This window comes from Pelodiscus sinensis, chromosome 4, assembly GCF_052426305.1.
Source record: "Pelodiscus sinensis isolate ZL-2025 chromosome 4, ASM5242630v1, whole genome shotgun sequence".
Classification (NCBI taxonomy): Eukaryota; Metazoa; Chordata; order Testudines; family Trionychidae; genus Pelodiscus; species Pelodiscus sinensis.
In genome coordinates this window covers 18,292,644-18,318,059 of record NC_143055.1, presented here as the reverse complement: position 1 = coordinate 18,318,059, position 25,416 = coordinate 18,292,644, and the positions used below count along the sequence as shown (strand labels likewise).

The 25,416-nt window shown below is 40.5% G+C and overlaps 1 protein-coding gene across 1 annotated transcript in view; it reads left to right on the top strand.

Annotated features, from left to right (window-relative positions):
• POLN (DNA polymerase nu) overlaps nucleotides 1-25,416 on the top strand; it is a 159,046-nt gene that overhangs the window by 127,379 nt on the left and 6,251 nt on the right. Inside the window, exon 20 of the mRNA XM_089777777.1 lies at nucleotides 18,114-18,181. Within this exon, the coding sequence (XP_089633903.1) occupies nucleotides 18,114-18,181 (68 nt within the window). The remainder of the gene's footprint in view (nucleotides 1-18,113; nucleotides 18,182-25,416) is intronic.

Below are 25,416 nucleotides of genomic sequence, written 5' to 3'. Positions count from 1 at the left end.
TAATAACAGTCTCATATATGGAGCTGAAAAAGTAGACTACAAATAAGTAAGGATAATAATAAACGAATGCTAAACAAGGTCATAAGATCAACATTTAGTTTAACTGCACATATTTAAAAACAAAAATCACATTTAATGTATACAAAAAAATGAAACTCAAAAACTGATATGCATTAAGTATTAATTATTAATTTTTAAAAATAATAAAATGTTATCGTAATGGAATTTTCTCACGGAACCCTTATTTTCACTTCGCGGAACACTATTTTGAAAACACTGGTCTAGAGTATTGAGGATTGCTACCTTATCCTGGGGATAATTCTGAGCTGTGGTGGGGTCTAAGGCATGATAGGCAATTTGGGCTACCACACTTAGGTATTGGGCCAGCACAATCACTCACTATTCTTGAGCTGACTGGGCTACCATGGCTACCCATTCAAATGTCTCCAGAAAAGCCTCTGGATCATCATCTGGCCCCATTTCAGCAAGCCTGATAGGCCCAGGAGGACATGTGTTAGACCATATCAGCTGCTAATTAGCACATCAGTTAGTTGCTACTGTGTGGCCATTTACTGCAGGAGGTGCTGCAGTTGCTACTGATGGTGAGTGTTTTGCTCAGCCATATACTTTAGCAGTGGTTCCATTTCCATTTATTTCCATTCAAACCTGCTCTGTGTGTGTGTGTGTGTGTGTGTGTGTGTGTGTGTGTGTGTGTGTGTGTGTGTGTGTGTGACATTCCTTCAGCAAGGGCTAGTGCTCAATGCTTGCATTCTCCACCATGACTAGGTCCCTGAAAGCCGGGTACCCTAGTGGCTAGACTGTTGAATGGGTTGGAGGGAGGGGAAGACTGGCCCCTTTTCCCTTTTGGTTTCTGTCCCAGGGGCCCAAGATTGCTCCTTATCCAAGTCTTTAAGTTTAGGGTGTGGCCCCAGATGTCCAGATTCCTCTTACTCAGGATTTCTCTATAGGTTTCCCTCTTTTTTTTTGTCAAGAGGGGGAGAGGTGAGAATTATTTGCTCCCATGACTGCTTTGCTGGCAGGGTCCAAATTAGGTCCTCAAACCACACTCCTGCCTTCTTGCTAGGCATCCTCAAACTGAGGCAGGCTCCTTCCTTTTCTCCCCCTTCCAGGTCTGGCATTGGCTGCAAGTAATGTTGGGCGGGTTTAGCTGGGCCCACAGGCTTTAAGACCTGAGGTGCTGGTCCTCTCTTTTCTCAGCTCCCTCATACTTCTCTATCTTTTAGCATCTGGTTTTGATTCCTCAAGCCCTCTTCCCAGCTCAACATGGCCTCTTTATGAGTAGTATTGGCAGTTTGTCACATAAGCCAGTTTCTACAACTTTATCTTGACACTTATCCCTTGTGACAAAATACATTATTAGAAAACTAAATTCCCTGAACTGGTTAACATGTTATAAAACTATCTTTCCTTACATTCAACACTATATTGTCATTAAAATCTAAGTATGGGACACTTCCAGCCCACTCAATTAGCCTCATTAACACGAGGACTACACTTGACAGGTAATTTTACTATGATTAAAGGAGGCTATATGGGTTGTCATGGAACTCTCAGGGCCATTTCACAGGCTAGCAAAAAATGGGGGGAAATACACAAGAAATGGTTATTAGCTTTTCCATAACTTGTACTTTGAGGTGTGTTGCACATGTCCATTCTAATATATGAGTTCATACACTCCAGTGTATAGCTGTCAGAGTGTTTCACCTTAGTAGTACTTGTTGGGGCAGCACAAACACTTTCTGTTGCCTCATGTACCACACATGGGTATAAAAAGCCATGTTGTCTCTAATACCCCTCTCTTCCTTCTCATGGAAAGGCTCAAAAAGAGGGGTGAAAGAATATGCATTATAGTAGAAACAGTTTGTTCTTCTTCAAGTATACTATGGAAATGTTAGCCAGAAAAGCCATGGAGCCTTTTTGGGATCTTGCCTAGCTGAATAAACCAACACTTTATCTGAAATCTTCATATTAACCAAACAGTAATACAGGAGAACACAATTGGCTATCCAAAATAGGATCCTTTGAGTGGATACAGGATTGCCCTTACATCTGTCTGCAACTGCAATGAACAATTGAGCCAAGTCCTGAAACACCTGAAAGTCAATACCAGATTAAAAGCTAAAGCTTTTCTAAGATTCAGGCTCTTCTGACCACGAAGCTTTGGGAAGAGGGTCAGCAAGAAGTCAGCCACTAGGTGCACTCTGCTTGAGCTAACTTACAACCTTTGGTGTTTTAGGGACAGAAGGTAGTCCAACATGTGCTTACTAGAAGCAAGGTATGGGAAACCCCCCTTCAGTATGGGCCAGGTAAGTACTCCTTGTTAATGTATTCTACTATTCAGCAGCACGTCCCGAATTTCCCTATAGCAGGACTCTGCCTGAAGACTGGAGTAAAGGAGGCAGCCTTGATTCTGTGAAATCAAGTCTGTGGGAAGTAGGAGTGACAGTGGGGTCTAAGAGCTCAGAAAACCAGTTCTGATGGGACCAAGCTAGAGCAATCAGTACAAGATGGTCCTAGTCCTGCTTGACCTTGTACAGAACTTTGGGTAGAGAAGTGTGAATGGAAAAGCATAAAGGAGACCTTCCGATTACAGCATCAGGAAGGCATCTGTCAGGTCTGTCAATGAAACTGGGCTGCAAGCTGCTTGGGAGCATACAGAATTCTGTTGCAAACAGATCAATTTGGGAGTTCTCCCGAGTTGAAAAATGGACCTTGCTATGTCAGGCTGAAGGGACCACTATTGATAAATAACCTACCCAGGCAATCTGCCAATAGATTCTGGGTCCCTGGAAGGTAAGTCGCCTTCAAAGGTAGAGTTGACAATGCAGAATCCCAACGCAGAACTGCTTCCAGCAGAGCAGTGAAGATTAGGACCTCCCCCCCCATGTTTGTTTAGGTGAGGTAGGTGTAGACTCTGAAGAAAGGGAGCTGGAGAGATCATTTGCACCTTTCCCTTAGATGGTACATCTTAAATGATGTGCTAATGGCCAAATCCATTGGACCTACATAGTGCAGAGGTGAAACCATTAACAGCAATGCCTTGAGCGCCTGTGCCAGGCAAGATGCCTGAACTGCAGGGATGGTGGGACCCAGACACTCAATAACTCTCCTGCAGTCTCAGATGCCTCTGGAGAAGATGGTAGCAAGAAAGTGCTCTGCAGTTCTGGGGTATGAGGAGATCCCAACTATGGTACTTCAGGAGTTGGCTCCAACAGGCTCGTACTGGTCTCCGGAACTAATGAACTCCTCTGCTTAGAGCTGAGCTCTGGAGAATGCCCCCTTTTTAAACATACTCTCATCTTTAGATGAGTTCTCCTGCTTCACCTCCCTTTATGACTCTGGTACTGAGTCCAACGTACGGGCTACGTCTAGACTGGCATGATTTTCCGCAAATGCTTTTAATGGAAAAGTTTTCCTTTAAAAGCATTTGCGGAAAAGAGCATCTAGATTGGCACGGACGCTTTTCTGCAAAAGCACTTTTTGCGGAAAAGTATCCATGCCAATCTAGACGCGCTTTTGCGCAAAAAAGCCCCGATCACCATTTTCGTGATTGGGGCTTTTTTGCCTTTAATCATAGAATACTAGGACTGGAAGAGACCTTGAGAGGTCATCGAGTCCCGTCCCCTACCCCCATGGCAGGACCAAATACCGTCTAGACCATCCCTGATAGACATTTATCTAACCTACTCTTAAATATCTCCAGAGATGGGGATTCCACAACCTCCTTCATAGGTCATGTTCTCTAGACCTTTAATCATTCTTGTTGCTCTTCTCTGGACCCTCTCCATCCTCGTGGAATGAGGTTTACCGGGGCTGCCGACAAAGGGCTTTGATGTCGACAGGGGGAACGTCTAGACTAGCAGCGAGCTGACAAACAGCTGATCAGCTGTTTGTCGGCTCAGCGCGGCAGCCATGTAAATGTAAATGAAGCCGCGATCATTTTAATCGCGGATTCATTTACCTTTGCTGAACAAACAAATCTACGTGCCTCTGCCGACAGAGGCATGTAGTTTAGACGTACCCTTACTGCCCCTGTATAAAACTATGGTACGCCCACATCTTGAATACTGTGTACAGATGTGGTCTCCTCACCTCAAAAAAGTTATTTTGGCCTTGGAAAGGGTTCAGAAAAGGGCAACTAAAATGATTAGGGGTTTGGAACAGGTCCCATACGAGGAGAGGTTAAAGCAACTGGGACTTTTCAGTTTAGAAAAGAGGAGACTGAGGGGGGATATGATAGAGGTTTATAAAATCATGAGTGGTGTGGAGAGGGCCGATAAAGAAAGTTATTTATTAGTTCCCTAAATAGAAGAACTAGAGGACACCAAATAAAATTAATGGGGAGCAGGTTTAAAACTAATAAAAGAAAGTTCTTCTTCATACAGCATGTAGTCAACCTGTGGGGAACTCCTTGCCAGAGGAGGCTGTGAAGGCTAGGACTATAATAGAGTTTAAAGAGAAGCTAGATAATTTCATGGAGGTTAGGTTCATAAAAGGCTATTAGCCAGGGGATAAAATGGTGTCCTTGGCCTCTGTCTGTCAGAGGCTGGAGAGGGATGGCAGGAGACAAATCGCTTGATCATTGTCTTCGGTCCACCCTCTCTGGGTCACTTGGTGCTGGCTACTGTCGGTAGACAGGATACTGGGCTAGATGGACCTTTGGTCTGACCCAGTACGGCCGTTCTTATGTTCTTATGACAGGATGCAGAAATAAAATGTCTTGATTCCTTAAATAGCTGCTTCTTGGAGCAACTGGTTCTGGAACCCACAAGGGGAGAGGCAATTCTTGATTTGGTCCTAGATGGAGCACGGGATCTCATCCAATAGGTAAATATTGGACCGCTTGGAAATAGTGACCATAATGCAATGTCCCTGTGGTGGGAAAAGCACCTCAGCAGCAACGCTGTGCCATTTAATTTCAGAATGGGGAACCACACAAAAATGAGGCGGTTAGTTAAACAGAAATTAAAATGTCCAGTGATAAAAGTAAAAGCCCTGCAAGCTGCATGGAAACTTTTCAAAGACACCATAATAGAGGCCCAATTCAAATGTATACCCCAAATTAAAAAACACACATCAAAAAGTGCCACCGTGGCTTAACAACCAAGTAAAAGAAGCAGTGAAAGATAAAAAGGCATAATTTAAAAAGTGGAAGTTACATCCTAGTGAGGAAAATAGAAGCATGACCTCTGTCAGATTAAGTGTAAAAATATAAGAAAAGTAAAAAAGGTCTTTGAAGAGCAGCTAGTCAAAAACTCAAAAAATAATAGCAAAATGTTTTTAAAGTACATCTGAAGCAGAGAGCCTGCTAAACAACCAGTGAGGCTCCTGGACGATCAAGATGCTAAAGGAGCACTCAAAGATGATAAAGTCTTTGTGGAGAAACTAAATGATTCTTTGCTTCGGTCTTCACGGGTGAGGATGTTAGGGAGATTCCCAAACCTGAGCCATTCTTTTTAGGTGACAAATCAGAGGAATTGTTCTAGATTGACATGTCATTAGAGAAGGTTTTGGAATAAATGGATAAACTTAACAGTAACAAGACACCAGGACCAGATGGTATTCACCCAAGATTTCTGAAAGAAGTCAAATGTGAAATTATGTAACTATTAACTGTGGTTTATAACCTATCCTTTAAATCAGCTTCTGTACCTAATGACCGGAAGGTAGCTATATAACGCCAATATTTAAAAAGTGCTCTACAGGTGATCCTGGCAATTACAGACCGGTGAGTCCAACGTCAGTACTGGGCAAATTAGTTGAAACTATAGTAAAGAATAAAATTGTCAGAGACATAGATGAACATAATTTTTGGGGGGCAAAGTCAATATGGTTTCTGTAAAGGGAAATCATGCCTTACTAATCAACCAGAGTTTTTTAAGGGGGTCAACAAACATGTGTACAAGGGAGATCCAGTAGATATAGTGTACCAAGATTTCCAGAAAGCCTTTGACAAGGTCCTTCACCAAAGGCTTTTAAGTAATTAAGTTGTCATAGGATAAGAGGGAAGGTCCTGTCGTAGATTGATAACTGGTTAAAAGACAGGAAACAAAGGGTAGGAATAAATGGTACATTTTCAGAGTTGAGAGAGGTAACTTGTGGTGTCCCCTAAGGGTCTGTACTGGGACCAATCCTATTCAACCCTTTTATAAATAATCAGGAGTAAGGGGTAAACAGTGAGGTGGCAAAATTTGCAGATGATACTAAACCGCTCAAGATAGTTAAGACCAAAGCAGACTGTGAATAGCCTCAAAAAGAATTCACAAAACTAATTAAATGGGCAACATATGGCAAATGAAATTTAATTTTGATAAATGTAAAGTAATGCACATTGGAAAAAATTATTTCAACTATACATACATGATGGGGACTAATTTAGCTATAAGTACTCAAGAGAAAGATCTTGGAGTCATTGTAGATAGTTCCCTCAAAACATTCCCTGAATGTACAGCAACAGTCAAAAAAAGCAAATCCATTAAAAAAGGGATAGAGAAAAAGACAGGGAACATCTTATTTCATCTATATAAAAACACTGTATGCCCACATCTTGAATACAGATGTGGTCGCCTCATCCCCAAAAAGATATCTTGGCATTGGAAAAGGTTCAGAAAAGGGCAACAAAAATTATTAGGGATTTGGAATGGGTCCCATACGAAGAGAGATTAAAAAAACTGGGACTTTTCAGCTTAGAAAAAAGAAGGCTAAGGGAAGATATGATAGATGTTTATACAATCATGACTGGTGTGAAAAAAGTGAATAAGGAAAATAATTTTACTTTTCCCATCACATAAGAACTAGGGGTCACCAAATGAAATTAATAGATAGCAGTGTTAAAACAAACAAAAGGAAGTTTTTCTTCACACAGCACACAAACTGTGGAACTCCTTGACCAAGGATGTAGTGAAGACCAGGACTTTAACAGAGTTCAATAAATAACTAGATAAATTCATGAAGGTCCATCAACGGCTATTAGCCAGGATGGGTAGGAATGGTGTCTCTAGCCTTTGTCAGAGGCTGGAAATGGATGACAGAAAAGGAATCACCTGATGATTACCTGTTCTGTACACCCCCCCTGGGGTATCTGGCATTGGCTACTATCAGAAGACAGGATACTTGGCTAGTTAGACCTTTGGTCTGACCCAGTATGGCCATTTTTATTTCCTTAAGTTCTTATGGCAAAAGACAAAAAGAAACAGAAAATATTATTATTCAGCTTCTGTTCTAGTATTGCAAAAAAATCTGAGAGATTTTAAACTTTCACTGTTATATAAGCTTTCCCTACATACATTTCCACAGTGCCTACATAAATTTCCACAGTACTGCCCTGGAGTTTGAGAGTGATTATTTTTCTTTGTATCTGCTTACATTCTGCAAAATAAAATAAAAACTTTGAACAAAAAAACAAGATACAGAAGGAGGGAAATAGGTCAGGGAAGTGTTTGTGCTTCAGTGCCTTTTCTACACATTCTAGTATTGTGGGACACTTCTGCCTGTGTTGTGTCAGAGCCCCCGTGGACTCTCCAACATGGAAAATCAACATTTTGGCTCCAGAACAGCATGCCAGCTAAGGAGTCAAAGAACTTATTGTGTGGTCAGTCCTCAGGAATTTTCAGATATTTGCTATGTGTAGTCTGCACCTAAATCTATGAGTAAATGCAGATGGTAATCTTATATTTTGGTGTATTATTAACAGAAATAACATTTTTCACACAGTATTACCAATAATGTGTACCAAAGCAGTAGGTGTTTAAGGTTATAAAGATAAGTTTTTCAGCTTTGTTCAAATTTCACTCTAGTGCTTTAAAATATCTCCAGAATTAGTAATTTCTGTATAAGAAACATTATCTTACCATGCACAATTGGAGGTTTCTCAATATGCTATTGTTTTGCCTTTCACACAATTAGTTATAATCAAACACTTAATTACTATATTATAATTATATTAAATATATAAACTTGATACATTCATGTGGAGACTAAGAGGACTTTTCAGAAAAAAAAAACTTACTTTCTGATTTAAATTGTGGGCTTTGGAAAATGTAATGTAATACGTGTTATTTGATACTGGAAAGACTGTCTGACCTGATGGATATTTTGACCTCCCTCATTATATAGAAAATACAGAGCATAAAGTGCAATTAAAATAACTTCACAGTGACCAGTATTCATCTTGTTGCTGTAATCTAGCATTAGCATTAAAAGGTGATGTGCAAATAAAAACTATAAATGTTGTTCACTGCAGCAATATATACTGAATGTAACCAGGCTAATAAATGCATTCAGCATATAAAATACTGAATAAAACCTAACCTATATTTAAAATTATTTTTGCCTCTTACAAAGTCTTAAAATACCAGAAAAGTTCACGGAAGCATTGGAGAGGGTCCACAGAGTCTTAGTTAAGTAGTAGTTACAGTTTCAAAATTTCTCTCTTAGCATTTTACTACTTGCCTAAGGGCATTCCAGTTATTATACTCAGATGTAAAATAATACAAGAAATCTGTGGCATATTTAAAAAACTCTTAGCTTAGTTCCTGGGATTATTGCTGTGTCTGAATTTTCCCGAATCTGAATGCTAGATAGAAGATCTAATAGCCATGTAAGTTCACAATCATATTTCAGGAGAGCACTTTATTGAAGTCAAGAAGAGTTACTCTTAAAGTAAAGCATATGTTTAAATGTAGGCCTGAATAGAGATGGTTTCCTGAACCAGGGCGTAAGTTTGACAGATACTAACTATGTAAGTTCACAATCATATTTCAGGAGAGCACTTTATTGAAGTCAAGAAGAGTTACTCTTAAAGTAAAGCATATGTTTAAATGTAGGCCTGAATAGAGATGGTTTCCTGAATCAGGGCCTCAGTTTGACAAATACTAACTATAAAGTAGTCTTTTACAACACCAAAGGCTGTTCCCTGATTATTCCCTCATTCGTTCATGTTTAGTTGCCCTTGACTTCAGTACAAGTTGCATTCATGCAAATGATAGGATAACCAGGCCCCTGGCGACAAAGGACTAAAAGGTCCCATTTCAAAGCAGTAATGTTTTGTTTTTCCCCAACTCATTGGTGAATTATTGTCAAAAAGCTCCGTGGAAGATGTTAAAAGGGGAATTGAATGAAGGAGGATTATCATATTGAAAAAAAGGATGATGTTCAGTGACAGGGGAACATGGCAGAATATGCATCCTCTTCTGCATAGAAAAGTTTACATATTGAGATTGATTTCTTGGCTTGCAAAAGTGAACATTAAATTGTGTTTGAAAATAATATAGATGCAGTTTTTAAAAAGAATTTTATAAATGATAATATTGTTAGTTTTGGCTGAATTCATGACCATTTTGGTCTTAGAAAAAAATCCATGTTCTTAAGTTAACTAACTTGGGAAAAAAGCCTTATGAAGACAAGGTAGTTTTTATCTCAGTAGATGGAGTTAGACACCTTTTCTTCCTAGTGAAGGCAAGGCTGTAGTGTTTATTTTCTGTGAACATTTAAGGAATTAATTTACTGGCATGTGGCTTTTCAGAAACAACACATTTGAAAAAAATGTCAGAAAATATTTGCTGAAAATGAATTCTGTACTTGTAAATGTAGTATTTGCACTGGAAATATATTCCTAGGAGTTGTACTAATTCATTCAGAGAACAGAAACAGTACCATATATTCAGTGTGTCCAGTCATATCTAACCATCACAGTCTGCATTTTAAATACGCAGTGCTGCGCAAATAAATGTTCTATAGACCAATTATTAATAATTTAAATGATTTGTCAGATCATTTTGAATTACAGATGTCGAAAAAAAATATTTGCAATAAAGGAACAGAAAGAAAAAATCAGTTGATATTTGTTTCAAATTACTTAGCCCTTTCTGTTCCTGTATGACTACTTATTGTTCCTAGTTGGTCATCCAGCTAAGTAGTCAAAATAAAAGATTCACAGACTAACATTTAGAAAAATGGAATGTCAGAACTCTTTTTGACTATGACCAAAGACCAGAATGAAAAACAGCAGTTATTGCCAAAATAGTGAGAGGTATAACATAGCTCTTGGGCACCAATTTCATTGATGATAGGACTAGTCACCTAGTGGAAGAGAAACAGTAGATGTGAAATAGCTTAATTTTAGTAAGGCTTTTGACACAGTTCCTTATGACATTCTCATAAGTGAGGTAGGGAAATATGGTCTAGATGAATTTATTTTCAGGTGGGTGAACAAATGGTTGACAGACCACACTCAAAGAGTATTTATCAATGTGCTGTCGAATTGGATGAGGTTCTGCAGAGTATCAGTCCTACATCTGATACTATTTAATATTTTCATTAATGATTTTGATAATGGAATAGAGTATATGATCTTAAAATCTGCAAATGACACTGAGGTAAGAGACATTTCAATCACTTTGCAGGAAACAGGTTTAAAATGCAAAATAACCTTGACAAATTGGAGAATTGGATTAATTTCAACAAGTTGAAATTCAGTTAAGACAAGTACAAAGTACTTCACTTAGAAAGGAAAAATCTACATAACTACAAAACAGTGTATAATTGTCTAGGTGGTAATGCTGCTGAAAGAGGTTTGAGAGCTGTAATGGAACACAAACTAAATAATAGTTATCAATGTGATGCAGCTGCAAAAAAAGCAAGTATGACTGGGGTGTATTAACAGGAGTGTTGTACGGAAGGCACATGAGGTAATTGTCCCACTCTGCTCAGCACTGGTACTGGAGAACTATGTCCAGTTCTAGACACCACAGTTTAGGAAGGATGTGGACAAATTGGAAAGAGTTCAAAGAAGAACAAAAAATGACCAAAGGCTTAGAAAACCAGATCTATGAGGAATAGTTGAAAAAGAAGATCAAGAGGCAGCCTAATAAGCCTTCCAATATGTTAAGGGCTGTTATAAAGAGGATGGAGATCAATTTTTTTCCACATCTTCTGATGATAGGACAAAAACTAATGGGTTTAATCTGCAGCAAGGTAGATAGAGATTAGATATTAGGAAACCTATAAGGATAGTTAAGGTCTGGAACAGGTGTCCAAGGGAGATCATGGGTTCCTCATCATTGAAAGCTTTTTTTTTTTTTAAAAAAAAGACAAATATTTGTCAAAAATGGTCTAGGTTTACTTGCTCCTGTCACAATGCAGAGGTCTGGACTTGATGACCTCTAGGGTCCCTCCCAGTCCTACATTTCTATGATTTTATTAATTCCATCTTGTGAAGTTCAGAGTGGGCTACACCTACAATGGGATTGGCAAAGCCGAATATGAGCCAACACAGTCATGTGTAGGGTTTACCATATAGTCTCACGATGCTTGGGAGCTTGTCTCACTCCCCAAGAGAGTCTGACTTAATGTGCTCCACATGAACTTGTCCACAGACCAGTACACTTCCATTATCCATGCCTAGGCCCCAACAGTGACTCATACTGATTGAGATCAAGGAAGCCTTTCATGAAGATCTTAGCATGATAATCTGAGGGGTGCCACACCAGAACAAACTCATTTTTCTTAGAGGCTTTCAAGCTCACATGGGAGCCAACTGTAACATGGGAAGCAGGTTGCTATGACATTGTGGCATTGAAAGTTCAAACTCTCTCCAGATGTGCCAGGTTCAGTCTTCTTATTATCAATATAGTTGTCCAACAGGCCAACAGCTATAAGACAACATGGATACCTCCTAGGTCAGACAAGAGCAATATTCTTTCTCATTGAGCTGGGCACTTTGATAATCTCCTGAAATGTCAATCAACCATGTCCAATGAAGCCATTAACCCATTCCCACAACATCTTGTATAGGAGAAGCTGTCTGTGGATCCTACTTTAAATGAGATAACTAAGGCCATCAAGCAACTGTCCCTGGGTGAGTTTCCAGTCCCTGGTAGGATTCCACATAATGTATACAAATATGATGGTTCCCACCTGGTCAGAAATCTCACCAGCCTATTCAAGACAACATGGGAAGAGGTCACCATGCCCCAGGAGTATAAGAATGCCTTCATAGTCCTTCTATTCAAAAGAAAGAGAAGACTGTCTAGCTGTGACAACCATCATGGAATCTCAGCACTGTCTATAGTGGAGAAGATCTTTGCACATGTTGTCCTCAATGGATTCATCTCTCATTTAGTTCGAACTAGGAGGGTAATGTAGGCATACCGCACTTGCAAATGAAGCCCGGGATTTGAATTTCCCGGGCTTCATTTGCATAAGCGGGGAGCCGCCATTTTTAAAACCCCGCTGGTTCGAACCCCGTGCAGCGTGGCTACACGGGGCTCGAACTAGGTAGTTCGGACTAGGATTCCTATTCCGAACTATCGGTACACCTCGTGGAACCCATACTTGACAATGCATTGCTGTCTTCTTGTGATTATGTCTTTTCCATCTGCATCTAATTGTTGAAGTCTGATGTAGACCACTCTTTTGTTCAGTCATATGCAGGCTTTCTAGCTGAATCCTTGTTTGCTATATAGTCTCTACGGGTAGTAGGTAATGAGTTCAAGAGTTCATTGCCTTCAAATTTGAGTCACTGCTGAAGATTTATATTTCTCAATTCTTGCCTTATTAAAGCTCATTGGGCTATTTATTTATTTATCTGTGTTTGTTTTGAGTTTGATGTAAAATGTAGGTTTCAGAGGGGAAAAGAAGAACATCCCAGCCTGTCATTGCTGGGTGTGGGATGCAGTATGCTCCAGCACTGTGTAGGGATCCCCAAGAGGCTGCCGGGAAGTTTTGGGGCTTACTCCCACTCACTGTCCTCACAATGCTGGCTGTCCAAGTGCTTCTGCACATGCTGCCCCAGAGAGAGCCCAGGAGCAAAGGACAGAGAGTAGAAGGGGACCAAGAGGGTGCCACACAGGAAAGTGGAGCAGGGCTGGGGGAGGGATGACTCTCAATATCTTGGCAGCCTGGTGCCAGCCTCCTGCCTGTCAGTTTTGCTCCTTGCTCTGAGCAAGCTCTATGCAGCAGCCAGTAGCAGCCAGAGCCACGGGCAGGTTTGGAGACTGGTTCCCACGCAGTTCCCTCACAGAGCATACTGTCTGGGCGTGCCTGTACACAGCCCCAGGGCAAGCAGGAGGAACCAAAGAGAGAAAGGGGACCAAGCAGGTGCCTGGCAGGCAGGGGGAGGGAGCAGCAGGGATAGGGATAATCCATCCCCAGCCATCCTGAGCTGGGAGCCCTGTCACTGCCTATCCCTGCAGGACAACAGACTGCACCACAGATTGTCAGCATAGAGAGGATTAAGAAAGTTGCTCCAAGGAACTCTAGGATGGATCTAGAGGACTTCCGGAACCCAGGTCAAGCTGGAGCCATGTGCCCACAGGAAAGCAATAGCGCTTGGATTGAATTCCTGGTGTTTCCTCGGGTCTTCTGAGTGACTTTGGACAAATCATTTGGGCTCAACTTTTCTAAAGCAGTTATCACTGAGCTAACTCTGTTTCCATTGAATCTCATCTCATTGAAGTCAGTTTTGCTGCTGACGAAAACCGAGTGCTTTAAATATCATAATCTTGTCTCTCTGAACCTCATATCTCCATTGGTAAAATGGGAAAATACTCTTTCCCTTTAGATTGTAAGTTTTTCTGTGAAGCACTGTTTCTTATAAAGTATAGGTTCAATATGCTGAGAATACGGTTCCAGTCTTGATTGGGGCTCTAGGCACTATAATAATATTAATAGTCAAAATACCACATAATTTCTGTATTTATGTAATCAATAAAGTTAGTAGTTTTCATTTATTGTACTGCTTTACAATATGACTAGAAGATTTACAAATAGAACGTTTACAATTCTTTGTGATTTGTGACCTTTTAATATTTCGTTTGAATGGTGGGGAGGAAGCTCATACAATGATTTATCTACTTATTAGAATCCATAACATTTCATCTGACACTGTTCTGCTGCCACAGACAATACTGCCCTCGTTCATTTCTTTCAGTATTCTGTGTCCCAGTTTTGTTAGAAATATGTTAATCTGTTTCGTTCTGCCTCTGATCATGGTGTGTAAGTGACTAATAATTTAAGATCTATTATTAGATCACCCCACACTGTTAGTCAATGTCACATTATTATTTAAAGCAGTGTGAAATTATCAATGGCTATTTTCTCCAGAGCTGTAAGAAGTTAAAACTAATAACTATTCTGATGTTTCATCCATTTCTAAAAAAAAGTCACACCTGACAAACTGTTAAATATTAATCAAATAAGCATTGCATTTAAGTGTAATATGTAAATTGCACAGCAATTCAGAAGTAGCTGGTAGTATTTTATGGTCCTTTTTAAAGAGAGGTATAATAAAGTAGATAATAGAATAAATTAAACTAAATTAAAATATGATCATATGTAGCATTACTTTCTACATCTGGCGTGTGAGTGGGAACTTGGTTCAAGGAAAATATATGACAAATTCCATGCATTCTGCACTGCAAATTATTCAGTAGAATGTATATATTTATTAATTATTGCTATTGTGATTGTATCCTTGTACAAGGATCAGGGACCCACTGTACTCAGCACTGTACAAACAAATAATACAAAAGCAGTACCTGGCCTAGAGAGCTCGCAAACTAAGATTTAGAGAGTATGAAAGAGATAAACTCAAAATTGGAGTGATGGAGGTGGGAGAAAAAGGTAGGAGTGGAGATGGATCTATTACCTTTTAGTAAATACAGTAGTTATAGGTGCTTCCCAGATGGTAGTACACAATTGTTATTGTGATGTCTACAACATATCCTGTGTAAGTTGTTTAGTCTTCTGTGTTGGATAGTTTTCTGTAGACTTCATACCTATTGATTTTCTCAGCTGCTCCTTGATAGGGTGTATATAGACGTAATATGCTATGAAGATAAAGAAGGGGTTCATGTAGGAGCGAAGAGTCACAGGAAGTTAATCATACCTGCAGCTACTACAAAGACTTCTGCTTTAAGGCAAAGTGAGCTTGGAAAATGAGCTATTAAGAAAGAGAAAACCTCTCACTAGGGGTGTGTCTAGACTGCAGGCTTCTTTCGAAAGATGCTCTTTCGAAAGCATCTTTCGAAAGAGCATCTTTCGAAAGATCGCGTCTAGACAGCAGGCGGATCTTTCGATAGAGGAAATCCGCTTTTTCGAAAGAGAGCACCCAGCGAGTCTGGATGCTCTCTTTCGAAGACGGCCTCTTTACATTGAAGAACGCCTTCCTTCGAAAGAGGAACTTTCGAAGGAAGGCGTTCTTCCTCGTGAAACGAGGTTTACCGCCGTCGAAAGAAAAGCCGCGTTCTTTCGAAATAATTTCGAAAGAACGCGGCTTGAGTCTGGATGCAGGGGAAGTTCTTTCGAAAAAAGGCTACTTTTTTCGAAAGAACCCCTGAGTGTGGACACAGCCTAGGAGCCTGAAAAGGCTAAAGAAACAATAAGCATTTGGAGCATAGCAATGGCTGAATCTGTGGAAGAGCAAGTCTTGTATGCAGTGTTGTAGTAGCAGAGTCAGTCCCAGGATATTAGAGAGACAAGGCAGCTAATATCTTTTACTAGACTAACTTATGTTGATGGGAGAGACAAGTTTTCAAGCTATGCCAAGCTTTTCAGAAAGGTACTCAGTCTCACAGTTAACTATAAAATCAAACTCTCTATCTATATCCATATTAGTCTGATCCACCCCCTATCTATCCAGTTCCTGTCCATCTGGATTCCCCCATATCCTGATCCTCCTGCCAAGCTTCACCCTCCCACCCCCAGAAATACTCCACCACTCTCCTCACACCCAGACCCTAACCAGCCAAGCATTACCCACTGTATCCAGAGCCTCCTTTACTCAGACCCTCTGCTAATCTCCAATACCCCCACAACCAGCCCTTTCCAGCCCCACCCCACCAGTGACTCTTACCCTGTATTAGGCTGAGCTGCTCGTCCTGACTGAGCTGGGAGTAGGAGCCTAGTTCCCCTGCACAGAGTAGCCAGGTTGGAACAGGGATGGAGCTGGATCAGACTCACCGCCAGAAATCTCCCTCCGTTTTGCAACACCTGCACTTGTGTAGTGTCAGGGTTGGAGGCAGCCTTACCACTGAGTCTGTGTCCCAGTGGGAAAGAGGAGCTGAAGGGCTATCTCTCACCTCTTTGCAGCCAATGCTCCCCATGGCCATGCTAAAGCTTCCACATTTATTTATTGACAAATAAAATTTTCAGAATTTTAAAATGTTTAGAATTGTTTTTTTTCTTTGTTTTGGTTTGAGTTTTTTTGTTTTGTTTTGTTTAGTGTCAAATTCTCTCAGAAGTAGCAGTTTTTATCTTTTATCATTTTTGAGTGTGAATTCATTCAGGAGCACCTGGTTTAATCCACATAGTTGTTGTTGGGGCACTTAGTGCACTGGATGAATGCCCATGTGCTGTGATGGGCATGTGTAGGACAAATGTGTCCGGAAAGATGTATTGTAGGGGATGTTGATTATTGTAGCAGTGAAGATTTGTCTGCAGGTTTTGCATCTGCTTTTCTAACAGGAGTCTAAATTGGTGAGTCCCTTTATTCTACTAATGTGTTAGCATGTGGATTCTTGCCTTGCACTTGTATGTCAAAGGTTTCTTTCCTGAAAAGAATTCCAGTATATATGAGCTGATTTACGTTGGGAGCACTTTGCCAGTGGAGCTTTACAAGTAGCTTATAGTGGCAAAGCACCTTATTATGGATGTGTCTTTTACCCACAACATTCTTCTTATGTTGACATAGCTTATTTGATCCACTCTGGATCTCCTGAAAGCAACATGATAAGTATTAACACACAATTTTGACATTTATAAATGTTTCAAGACTCGGAAATTTGGCTGGCACAGCTATATAGATTACAAATCACATCTTGGCCTGGTGTATGCTACAATGTTAGGTCTAAGTAACCTTGCATTGACCTCATTCTGTCAACACTCAAATTTGTCTCCTTGCTGTTGTAAACACCCATTATGGTTACATATAACATCGCCTCCTCAAATGGGCATTGAGCGTTGATGCAGTGTGAGTGTAGACACCGCATGACATATATCAGTCTTAAACAGTTTTCCAGCAGATGTCCAGTATGCCCAACTCTTAACTCTGATAACAATTGTGAATTCCACTGCCCTAGGGTCACAAAGGCTGAAAGTTGTTCCCCTTCTCCTGCTGATAGACCCTCCCTCTTTTCTCTGACTGCCCCGTTTAGCAAGCACTACTAGCAACTCTCCATTTTTGTGCCACTGGCCATGTTGCTACAGGCTCATGTGCTCTTGTCTAAATCAGATATGTGGTGTTGCATCTCTTGGGCCTATGGGGAAAAGCGACTACAGGCCATGACTCATCATCCCAAACCCGCATTATAATGTGGTCCCTCCAGTCAATGCACATATTCAGGGTCCAGAAGTGATACTCCTCTGTCTGCATTGCTCCATGAATGCCACCAACAACCATGAACTGGATTTCACCATGTCCCAGAGCAGTATGCTCTCCTCAAAATCATCATCCCTTAGAGATTTGTGGGATTTTTTAAAGAGCACATGAAAATTATGGAACTGAGAAAGTTGCAGATGGAAACTTGAGCTCTTGCTCTTAGTTACCCCCACATGACTCGTTTCTGCTCAATCCTGCATTGCCACTATGGTCCCAGAAGGCAGTGCACCAGACTATTGTGAGCTGCATGATGGGATATCTACTCATGGTACACTGCACGTCATTGACACGAAGGTTCCTGGTGAATACAGAAGCACCAATGCAAGGAATCGTGTGCACGCACACAAACGATATACTAATAGTGACTGATTCAATGCAACTAATGCAACTTACGTTGAGCAAAGTTTGTTGTGTAGACATGGCCCTTGTCACTCCATTGATCAACATAATTATGCTGGCAAAAGTTTATATTGTGGACCTGCCACTATATTTCAGAAAAATAATTAAAGAAACAAAACAAAAATTACCTTCTTCATTTAGTAAATAATGCATTTATTTTTTAGGAATGATTGCATTTAGTTTAATGTTGGCGTCCAGCACATGGCAACAATTCTATGACAGTACGAACTGAATTCTTTTGTACTAAGGCAGGAGCATAATATTAAAGAAATCTAAAGGCTCTGTGACTAACGTTATTTTTTGTTTGTTTATTCAGGTTATTTGCCCAGATTCATGATGAATTATTGTTTGAAGTAGAAGATTCTCAAATTCAGGAGTTTTCAGGTCAGTACAATCTACAACTTTTTCTATTCAGAGTCTTTCCAATTTGTGAGTATAAAACATTGGCAAGCATCTGGAACCATATTTCTCTTCATGATTTACAAAACGTGTACAGTGCAGTCTTTTCTGAGGTTTTTCCAGTGCCATCTATGTGATATACAATCTCTTAGGGTATGTCTACACAGCATAAATATCCTAGCGTCTACACAGCCATTCCGTTATTTTGAAATTAATTCAAAATAGCGGAGGGCTTATTTTGAAATTGATAAACCTCATTCCACGAGGAATAACACCAATTTTGAAATTGCTATATCGAAATAAGTGCTGTGCAGACACCTATTTTGAAATAGGGGCCTCCAGCCTTCCCAGGGTGCCCTGGTGGCCGCTCTGGCCTCAACCGAGAACACTCCTCTCCCTCCTCCCCTCCCCGGAGCCTTTAAAGGGGTAGACTCTGGCCACAGTGCCTGTGCCAGATCCAAGCCTGCCAGCCCAGAGCCAGCAGTCACTGCTCTTGACCCAGGGGTCCCAAAACATGAGCCAGCAAGCCACTGGCAGCCAGCCCTCCAGCGCTCCCCAGGAGCAGTCTGCAAGCTCCCAGGAGTCTGCCAGGGCTTGGAGAAGGTGGGTGCCTTCCTGATCCAGGGTGGAGATCATGGACCTTATTCAGGTTTGGGGGGGGGTTCCCCCAACCTCCATGATCTCTGCACTAGATGGAGGAACGTGGCTGTCTATGGCAGGATAGCTGCCAGCCTGGCCACGAAAGGCCACATGCGAACCCAGAAGCAGGTTTTCATGAAAATCAAGTTGGTCCAGTGAGACCCCCAACCCTGAGCCCTGATCTTTGCCTCCCCCTTCTTCTCCTTGCTTCCCCCTCCCAGCACTCTCTCTCAGGTTTCCCCCTCCCCTCTCCCACCCTCTCTCTTCCCCTCTCCCACCTCCTTTCCCCAGTCTCACCAGAGTTTCATTCCCCCCCCCCCAGTTTTGTTAAATAAAGACAGTGTGTGTTCTTGAAAATACGTGTATTTTATTTTACATCGGGAAGGGGGGTTAGGGAGTGGTAAGTGGAAGGACATGAGGGAGAAATGAGGCACAAGCCCCCAATGGGGAAGACCAGGGAGCTCTTAGTGCTCCTCAGGGTGGAAGCTTTCTCGCAGGGCCTCCTGGATACTGATGGACCTCCCGGATGACACCCTGCAGAAAGCGCAGCCATGCTCACAGCTACGTGTCCAAGAGAAGCACCAGAGTGCCCAGGGGCAGCTCTGGCTCCATGTTGCAGAGTGCTGTGGTGTCCCGAATGAGGGCAACCAGAGCACGCAGAGACAAAATGCTTTGCTGTCATTCATCGAGGTAGGCAAGCAAACAGGGAAAACTGAGAACTGACTGTTCAGGGGGGTACCTTTAAGCACAGGCCTCAGATAGCCTCAGGCAGCAGCCACCACAAAGTGACTCCTGATCTGATGCCCTGCCGGATCTGGTTCCAGCTGGCCTTAAATGCGATTCAGTGTCCACTCAGTGTGGATGTGCTATTTCAAAATAGCAAAAAGCTATTTCTAAGTATATTTTGTGTGTAAACGTGTTATTTCAAAATAACTATTTTGAAATTAGATATTTTGAAATAATGCTGTAATGTAGACATACCCTGATATACTTCAGCTTATCTGGAATTAATCAAAACACCACTGATTTGAGTGAACAAACCCTGATAAGAGAAAAAAACAGTGTGGAGCCTGAAAACAATGAGATAGTAACCATTTCTGTCATGGTTCAAAAGACATGAAAAGAAAGGACAAAAAATAAGTCTGAAATCAGTGATTTCAATAGAAGAAACGAACAACAGTTGTTGAAATTTCCAGCAAATATAAGGTTTAATAGTAAGATTGATCCAATACAAAAGAAATACTGAAATCCTTCAATTAGTTTCTGGCGTTTTCTGCTTTTTTACACTGATAACTTTTTGGTGGATCTCAGGTAAGGATAAATTGAGTTCCTGCCTAGAATTGTTTCCTGGTATATTTTCAAGCATTGTTGCATCTGGTTCAGGATTTCTTCTCCAATGAGGAGTGGTGAAATTATTTCTGTAAGACACTAGTAAATGTTTATTCACAATCTTCAGTCTAGTTTGAAGCTGAGCAAGACCCTTGACTAAGTAAGATAATCCATATAACATCATGAATCCTTTCTACTAATTGGCAAAAGAAATATTTTCCACAATAACTTAAGACTTACAAATAAAATGAAGTTATCCTTTGTTGTTTTAAGTTAAGCCATGTTATTTGCCATATGAGTCCTACTTCATCATGATTTCCCCTATGAGTATTAATTTGTAAAGAGAACTGTTATTGTCCCCCTAATCAAAACAAAGAATATAAGAAATATTTAAGCCCACTTTATGGAAGCAATGTAGCGAAGTGAATTAGGTTAATGTATTAAAATGCAGGACAATGTAGCACTTTAAAGACTAACAAGATGGTTTATTAGATGATGAGCTTTCGTGGGCCAGACCCACTTCCTCAGATCAAATAGTGGAAGAAAATAGTCACAACCATATATACCAAAGGATACAATTAAAAAAAAAAGTGAACACACATGAAAAGGACAAATCACATTTCAGAACAGGAGGGAGATGCAGGGGGGGGGAGGAAGGAAGGTAATGTCTGTGAATTGATGATATTAGAGGTGGGGAGAGTGGGATGTCTGTGAGCTAATGGTATTAGAGGTGATAATTGGGGAAGCTATCTTGGTAATGGGTAAGATAGTTTGAGTGTTTGTTCATTCCTTCCCGGAGAGTGTCGAATTTTAACATGAATGACAGTTCAGAGGATTCCCTTTCAAGTGCAGATGTAAAAGGTCTTTGTAGCAGAATGCAGGTGGTTAAGTCATTGAGAGAGTGTCCTTTCTGGTTAAAATGGCAAGAAACTGTTTTTTCTTTGTGATCTTGTCTGATATCTGTTTTGTGGGCATTAATCCTTTGGCGAAGTGTCTGAGATGTTTGTCCAATGTACATAGCAGACGGACACTTTCGGCACATGATAGCATAAATTATCTCCAGTTGATTAGGAGAGCACCAACAGCAGAGTGGCTTGTTTGTAGTGATAGTGCTCATTTGCACATGCCTTAGTGCACATAAAAATTTATTCCACACATGGCTGGAAAAATCCTCACACGGATGGAAAAGATTAGAGGGAGCATTGTCTGAGAGGTGAGCTTTTTCTTTAATAATAAGGAGTATTTCCTCTTGGTATCATAGAATCACAGAGTTTAAGGCCAGAAGGGAACACCAGATCATCTGGTCTGACCGGTTGTGTATCATGGGCCACCGACTCTTCCCAGCACATTCACACTAAATCTAACTCCTGAAATTAGACTGGTATCCTGTGGCTATAACATATTAGACTATTGTGTGCCATAGGCAAAGAATAAGAAGGAATGAGGTGCATAGTCCACAAGGCCCCTGCAATAGCTGGGCATTCCTTAAGTGATATATGTATGTAAATATTTCTGGCAGGTGATCTGACATTGTATAGAGGAAGGCAACCCCCAACCCCCACAATTCCCTGCCAATCTGACCCTAGGGAGAATTATTTCCCAACCCCACATAGGGCAGTCACTTAGAACCTGAGCATGTGAGCCAGAAACAGACAGCCATATACCTAAGGCTCCGTCTACACTGCACAGTTATTTTAGAATAAGCTATTCCGGAATAGTTATTCCGAAATAGCTTATTTCAAAATAGCACGTCTACACTGCAGGGAAGTCTCATCATTTGTCTGAGGCAGGCTTCCCTAATGTAAATGTGCTATCTTGATTTAGAGCCCCAGGAGGAATAACTTACAATGTCCCTGGTGAGGGCTATTTCGAAATAGCTGACGTGGAGCGTCTACACATGGTTTATTTCAAAATAGCTATTTTGGAATAGGCGTTATTCTTTGTAGAACGAGGGTTACAGAAGTTGGAATAAGCCGTCCGTTATTTTGAAATTATTTCAAAATAACGGAATTGCTATGTAGACGCTCACATAGTTATTTCAGAATAACAGCCGTTATTCCAAAATAAGTTTGCTATGTAGCTACACCCTAAGTGCCACCTCAGAGTTCTGGCCCATCATGCCCAATGTGCCATCTCCAGCCATGATTCTCTCATACGCTTCAAAGGAAAGAGATTTTTTTAAAATTGAATAAATTATCAGGGGGAAAAAATACCTTCCTGACTCCTGACAGTGGAGGACAGAAAACCTGAAGTAAGACCTTATAGAGAACCTCAGGGCTCCTGAGCTCTGCCTTCTACCATCACAAGCAACCCTGTCACATACAATTGCATTCATAAATTTGTTCAGCTCTCTTAAAATTAATTAAGTTGCTTGCCCCCACAGCTCTTATTCATACCTCATTACATCCATTACTGAGCAGTGCAATTAATCTGAAGGGCATTTACCATTTTTGGTATAAACTTCTCTGTTTTGCAACCATGTCTGTGGTGTGCAATAGCACAAGTTAACATACTTGTATGGCAATTTTTAGAATTACAGTCTTTGTGCATTTTTGATCGAAGGTATGAATTAAGGAATTCCTTGTCCTTGCATTTTTTTTATTATATTTGGAAGTACAATACTTGTAGATTTGGGTAATACTTCGTATGTTTCAAAAGATAAATAATTTTCAACAAAAATATTTATTTTCAGTGTAAAACCATCAAACCAACGCATACCAGAAAAAGTCATACTGAACACAGCCAACTCCTTTTAAAGCACAGTTGGTTTGATGGCTCTATACTTTGTCTTTAATTACTACAGACCTCAAGTACAGCATATTGGATTTTTTTTAATATGAATTAAAATAGTAGAGTTATAGCAAAGTTCTGTGAAATCATTTACGTAGCTATAATTTGATGCACTTCTTGGGAAATGAGCCAGCTACATAAGGAAGTGCACATATCCAAAAGAGATCTACTATACTTTGAAGGAGAAAAGGAGGAACTAGCCTTCACAAGAGTTGCAGTTTCCCTGCTCTAAGAATTTTATTGGTCAAACTTTCTCATGAATGAAAGTTTTGGGGTTTTTTTGAACAAATTCTTCAGTGTAATTGGTACAAACAAGACATTCATTCCTTTTCTTTGTACCTATTTACAATGTCTTCTGTAAGTATATTTATTCTGGTCATTACCCAGAAAATGCCACTAGATGTTAATATTTCAATCCTCTGATTTCCTCCACCTCATCTCACCTCCAACAGTTCTTTTTAGGTAGTGACAGAGGACAGAACATTGTAAACATGATATTACTGTCATTTGCGAAGCATGCTGGAATAAGAATTATCTATGGGATGCTGTAATTCCTGACTATAAACTGTATTGTATGAAAAGATAGATCAAGTTGCAGAGGTTGGAGTAGCATTCTAAAGACATTATTGAAATGACAGGACATGTCTGCCTGCACAGTAACTTTTTATTGTTATTTTATGTAATGCCCAAAGATGTATTAGGTGCTTCATATCAATGAGAGAAAGACAGTCCTTGCCTTCAAAGTCTTACAATGTATTAAATACAACACAGTGAGGGAAGTAATGAGCAGTAGGGAGAAGAGGAGACAAGGAATTACAAAGTAATACAGCAATATGATTGCATGGTTATTTAGTGTAGGCATTTCAACATTATGGTTCAGTTATGTTGCCTTGTAATGTATAAAAGATAAGGAAGATAAAGCTAGGGGTGGGTATTGTCCCCATTTATTATGGGCATGGGGAGGTGAGTTTTCAGAGGATTTTAAAGAGGAGAGCCAGAAAAGGAAGGGATGGTATGAAAAAAGGTGCAGAGATGTCTGAGAGAAAAATAGATGGAGAGCATTAAGTCTGGCATCACTGGTAGTGCTAAATGGAGCTCAAAAAAGTGTGATGACACAGAGTTATATAGGAACTTGAAGGTGAGAAGATGAGGTTTGAATTTGAAGCAACTGAGGTAGAGGAACCAGTGAAACAGTTCAAAAGTTGTAGGGCAGCTTGAAGGGCTAGGAACATAAATGTAGTGATTAGAGTCAAGTGGACAAATTAATCAAGGCACAATAATGGACTTCTCTTGTAGAACTTGGTTCATTCAGAAGTCCCAGCAATATCTCAGCACCCAGAGACAAGAACACCATAAAATCCAGCACAAATTTTGTATAGTGTACACCAAAATGCTTTACAGATTTACATAATGAATAACAGAAGACAATAAAAATGGCCATACTGGGACAGACCAACGATCCATTTAGCCCAGTATCCTGTCTGCTGACAGTGGCCAATATCAGATGCCCCAGAGGAAGGGGACACAACAAGTAATCCTCACGTAATACTTCCCCTGTCACCCATTTCCAGACAAACAGGCAGGGGACACCATTCCTACCCATCCTGGCTAATAGCCATTGATGGACCTAACCTCCATGAATTTATCTAGCTCTTTTTTGAACCCTGTTAAAGTTCTAACCTTCACCACATCTTCTTGCAAGGAGTTCCACAGGCTGACTGTGTGTGCTGAGTGAAGAAAAACTTCTTTTGAAGTTTGAAGAAACAAACTTTCCTTCTGTTTGTTTTAAACCTGCTGCCTATTAATTTCATTTGGTGACCACTAGTTCTTATATTGTGGAAATAAATAAATAACTTTTCCTTTATTCACTTTTTCCACACCAGTTGTGATTTAAAAAAAATTGAAATATGGTAGGCAAGGGAATGTTTTTTCAGAACATTTTTTAAGAGTCTGATTTTATAAGATATAGCAAGGCAACTTTAAATCGCTGAAGTGAAGAGTCTCCACGGCTGGACTCTGTAGAGAGACAGAGGAGAAAATAGAAAGAGAAGCAGAGGTGAAACAAGAAAAGCTGTGAATTAGACTGTGCAAGTCCATAGAGGGTTATTTTAAACAGGCTGTAGAAGTGAATGAGGAGCCAGTGAAAATTATTCATGCGTGTGGGCACTTTGGACTTCTAATTTTGTAAATAATCAAGCAGCGGCGTCCTGGACATATGAGAGTCTTCAGAGTTCAAACTAGGGGAGACAATAGAGAAAAGGCTTGTCTTCTACACTATGAAATTAGATTGACTTAAGTTGTCAGCCTATAGCCATTGCAGTAATTCTGTTGGCGGTTGGTGTCCACAGTATACTTCTTCTGCCAGTGGAGTACAGCATTTTGCACCAATTGAAGTGGGCCATTTTGAAGCACTGGTAGAGGCTTATGGGGCACTGACAGCTATATGGACAGCTAAATGGGCT